The 4422-nt window shown below is 47.6% G+C and overlaps 1 protein-coding gene across 1 annotated transcript; it reads left to right on the forward strand.

The window, feature by feature from the left end:
* Nucleotides 1–1713: 1713 nt before the first annotated feature.
* On the forward strand, nt 1714–3986 carry LOC135981430 (uncharacterized). The gene is made up of 2 exons (XM_065583922.1): nt 1714–2422; nt 3417–3986. Exons 1-2 carry the CDS (start codon nt 1846–1848, stop codon nt 3890–3892), a joined length of 1053 nt encoding a protein of 350 aa, XP_065439994.1. The 5' UTR covers nt 1714–1845; the 3' UTR covers nt 3893–3986.
* The last annotated feature ends 436 nt before the right edge of the window (nt 3987–4422 follow it).

Raw genomic sequence — 4422 nt, forward strand, 5'->3', positions numbered from 1 at the left:
TGCATACATTAGCCCAAACCTTACTTTGTGTAAACTGGTGTAAATTCATTGAAGTGACTGAAGCTACACTGATTTACACCTCTTGAAGATTCTATCCATAATCTTTTTTTCCCTGCCTTTTTATCTCACACAGCAGAGAATCAGCTGCTCTTAAATAATGAATTAAATGTCTTTATTAAGTAGCATCCCTAGCACATAAAAGGTCCAGCTAAAATGCTGTTAAAATATATACCAGTTGTAATAAATATGATAGACAATGGTAATGAAACCATTTTGTGCCTGTAGAAGTACTGTAAGAAACATAAACCTGGCCTAAATAGTTCTTAATAACTGATTTTATTCATCTATAATTTCAAAATAATTGCTGCTGTTATATAAACTCTGATTACACTGGGGGAACAACTTAATGGATCAGAAGTAATGTCAGAAACATACAGAGTATTTTGAAGTTAATGGGAGTTTAGCCTGCGTAAGCACTACAGGATTTGGTACTTACTTGCCACAAAAAATACCAACATTTTGCCTTTGAATAAAATGGATGTAATTTGCAGAAAAGCCAATTGGAGTTGCACGTACTCGGAGGAAAGAATTTGGACAAGAGAGATTAAAGGTCTGATTTTCATCCTGCAACTAACAGTGCATGTAATGAATGGTGGGGCATAAATATTAGGAGTTATACATCCAACTACCTGATTTGTATGTACAGACATCATTACAGGCCCGATTTTCAGAAGTGCTGAGAACCCTGAACTCTCACCAAAGTGACTGGGAGCTGTGATTACTAAAGGCCTCTGAAAATTTGATCCTTAGCGTCTAATTTCTAATATTTATGTCCAGGGTGAAGAGCAGTCACAAAAATAGAAGTGCAATTTTACCACTGTAAATTTCCAGTTGTAAAAAGAGACATGGCCAGTCTTTGATCTCAGTTACACTGGTATAAATCTGGAGCAACTCCAACATAGTCAGTGAAGTAATTGTAGATTTACTGACTGAGATAATAATCAGGTCCGATGATTAAAAACCAGGTGCTCTTGTCCATTCAATCCATCATGCAGATGATATTCAGGCAGACTAACCCAACTGCTCCATACGGAGTCTCCAATAGGAAAGTATCAGCGGGGTAGCCATGTTAGTCTGGATCTGTAAAAAGACTGCGTCTGATGAAGTGGGTATTCACCCACGAAAGCTTATGCTTCAATACATCTGTTAGTCTAGAAGGTGCCACAGGACTCTTTGTTGCTTTTTCCAATAGGAAAGTATCAGAGGGGTAGCTGTGTTAGTCTGAATCTGTAAAAAGTGAGAGTTCTGTGGCACCTTATAGACTAACAGATGTAATCTAAATGTAATATAAAGTGTATCCCCTTCCACATATAACCTTAGGTTTTTAAATTTTAATTTCCCAAATCTCATTTTTGTGATGTGTTCTGCTGATTTCACCACAGAAACTAAGGCCTGGTCTACACTAGGCGTTTATGTCGAAGTTAGCGCCGTTAAATCGAATTAACCCTGCACCCGTCCACACTGCGATGCTATTTAGTTCGACATAGAGGTCTCTTTAATTCGACTTCTGTACTCCTCCCCGACGAGGGGAGTAGCGCTAAATTCGACATGGCCATGTCGAATTAGGCTAGGTGTGGATGGAAATCGACGCTAATAGCTCCGGGAGCTATCCCACAGTGCACCACTCTGTTGACGCTCTGGACAGCAGTGCGAGCTCGGATGCTCTGACCAGCCACACAGGAAAAGCCCCGGGAAAATTTGAATTTGAATTCCTTTTCCTGTCTGGCCAGTTTGAATCTCATTTCCTGTCTGGACATCGTGGCGAGCACAGCAGCACTGGCAACGATGCAGAGCTCTCCAGCAGTGATGGCCATGCAGTCTGTGAATAGAAAGAGAGCCCCAGCATGGACTGATCGTGAAGTCTTGGATCTCATCGCTGTGTGGGGCGATGAGTCCGTGCTTTCCGAGCTGCGATCCAAAAGAAGGAATGCAAAGATCTACGAGAAGATCTCTAAAGACATGGCAGAGAGAGGATACAGCCGGGATGCAACGCAGTGCCGCGTGAAAATCAAGGAGCTGAGACAAGGCTACCAGAAGACCAAAGAGGCAAACGGACGCTCCGGATCCCATCCCCAGACATCCCGTTTCTACGAGGCACTGCATTCCATCCTCGGTGCTGCCGCCACCACTACCCCACCAGTGACCGTGGACTCTGAGGATGGGATACTGTCCACGGCCGGTTCCTCAGACATGTTAGGGGACGGGGAAGATGAGGAAGGAGATGAGGAGGGCGAGGCAGTTGGCAGCTCTCACAACGCTGATTTCCCCGACAGCCAGGATCTCTTCATCACCCTTACAGAGATCCCCTACGAAGCGTCCCCAGCCATTACCCCGGACACAGAATCTGGTGAAGGATCAGCCAGTAAGTGTTGTAAACATCTAAACATTTATTTTTAACAAAACAGGAATATTAACAATTAAAAGAATGGGTTGTTCATGATTAGTGTGCCCTAGGCGCTTAACGGTTTAGTAAGGGGCAGTGCAAGTTTTGAAAAGAAATCTAGCAATGTCCGGTTTTCAGTGATTGTCCTGCACAAGCCGCTCTACTGTGTATTCCCTGCTACTGCAGCTACAGTAAAATGCGGTCTATATGTGCGGGGATAGAGCAGTAATCCTCCTGGGACATCTCGATGAAGCTCTCCTGGAGGTAACTTGAAAGCCGTTGCATGAGGTTCTTGGGGAGAGCGGCCTTATTGGGTCCTCCGAAGTACGACACGTTGCCGCGCCACGAGATTATCAGGTACTCGGGGATCATTGCTCTGCACAGCAGGGCGGCATACGGCCCTGGTCTTTGGAGGCTTTCCCGGAGCATTCTCTCTTTGTCGCTCTCGGAGATCCTCATCAGGGTGATGTCGGCCATGGTGACCTGCTTTTAATTAGGTAGGGGAATGTTAGTGTTGGGACTGCTTTCCCGTTCCTTTACAGAACTGTCACCGCTGGTTTGCAGCCACGCGGTGGAGGCGGGAGAGGGGCAGCCGAAAGGGATCGTTCCCGGGGACAGCCGCGAGGGGGTGGGACAGGGGCAGAGTTCCCGCTTGCCGGATTGCTGGCAGCAGGGACTGACATTGATTTAAATGTGAAATGAGGCCAGTGGTAATATAAAAGTTTTAAACTGCCACAAGTGTACGGCTTACCATGTCTGCCTGCAACAGAAATTCCGTTGTGCTGCCTCGCTTCTCAAATGTGCTGTTCAAGACCCCAGGCACAGAATGCGAAGGCCGAGAATTCGACCTTGTGCTGAGTGCGCATGTGAAAGGTGCTGTGCATGGTCTTGTTCACAGAGAAAGACTATGTTCTTTGTTCACAACTACATTTATCTTTCAGAGGAATTCACTCCCTTTTTCCCATTTCCACAGCCCCGTCTGCGACTGTCTCACAACCTAGCCTGGAATCACACTCCCAGAGGCTAGCGCGGATTAGGCGTAGGAAGAAGAGGACACGGGAGGACATGTTCTCTGAGCTTATGGCCTCTTCCCAAGCCCAGGCAGCACAGCAGACCCAGTGGCGGGAGAACTTGACCCGAATGCACCAAGCCAACATGGATCGGGAGGAGAGGTGGCGGCAGGAAGACCAGCAGGCGACTCTAACGCTGCTTGGACTACTGAGGGAGCAAACGGACACACTCCGGCGCCTTGTGGATGTTCTGCAGGAACGGAGGCAGGAGGACAGAGCCCCGCTGCAGTCCATCTCTAACCGCCCTCCCCCGCCACCAAGTCCCATACCCACCTCACCCAAAGTGCAAAGAAGGAGAGGCGGCAGAGTCCCTGCTAACTCTCACTCCACCCCTGCAGAGAGCTCTAGTAGCAGAAGGCTCTCATTTCCCAAAATTTGAAAAGTTCTTTCCTTCCCGCCTGACACAAGCCCACGTCCAAGTTTCACCTCCCAATGCCATGTGTAGTTGATAATAAAAAATTCGTTTCTGTTAACTACTGTTTCAATCATGTTCTTTTGGAGGAGGAGGGGAAAGGGGGTTGGAAATTGGACAGGACAGTCTCCTTTGGCAGGGTACATAGTCGGGGGCAGGCACAGCAGCAGGGCACATACACAGTGCAGTGATGCAGTGACTAGTTGCCCCGGTTAGTCTGGGAGGTTGTTTTGATGTAATGTTGGGGGGGGTGGGTTGCTCTGTGACTTTGTGGCGGGGGAGGGCAGTTACAGATCTTAAGCGCCGGTCCTTAGACAGGATCACAGAGCCACACAGCATGGGATCTGTAACCGTCCTCCCCCTGCCACAAAGTCAAATAGACCTCCCATACACACAGTCCCGATCAGGAGGGGTGACAGGCTCCGTTGAAACAAGCATCCCACCGCAGCGGAGCCTGTCAATCCTTGAGTTTAGAAGCTGCATTCGCATCACAACAC

This window comes from Chrysemys picta, chromosome 2 (genome assembly GCF_011386835.1).
Source record: "Chrysemys picta bellii isolate R12L10 chromosome 2, ASM1138683v2, whole genome shotgun sequence".
Lineage (NCBI taxonomy): Eukaryota > Metazoa > Chordata > Testudines > Emydidae > Chrysemys > Chrysemys picta.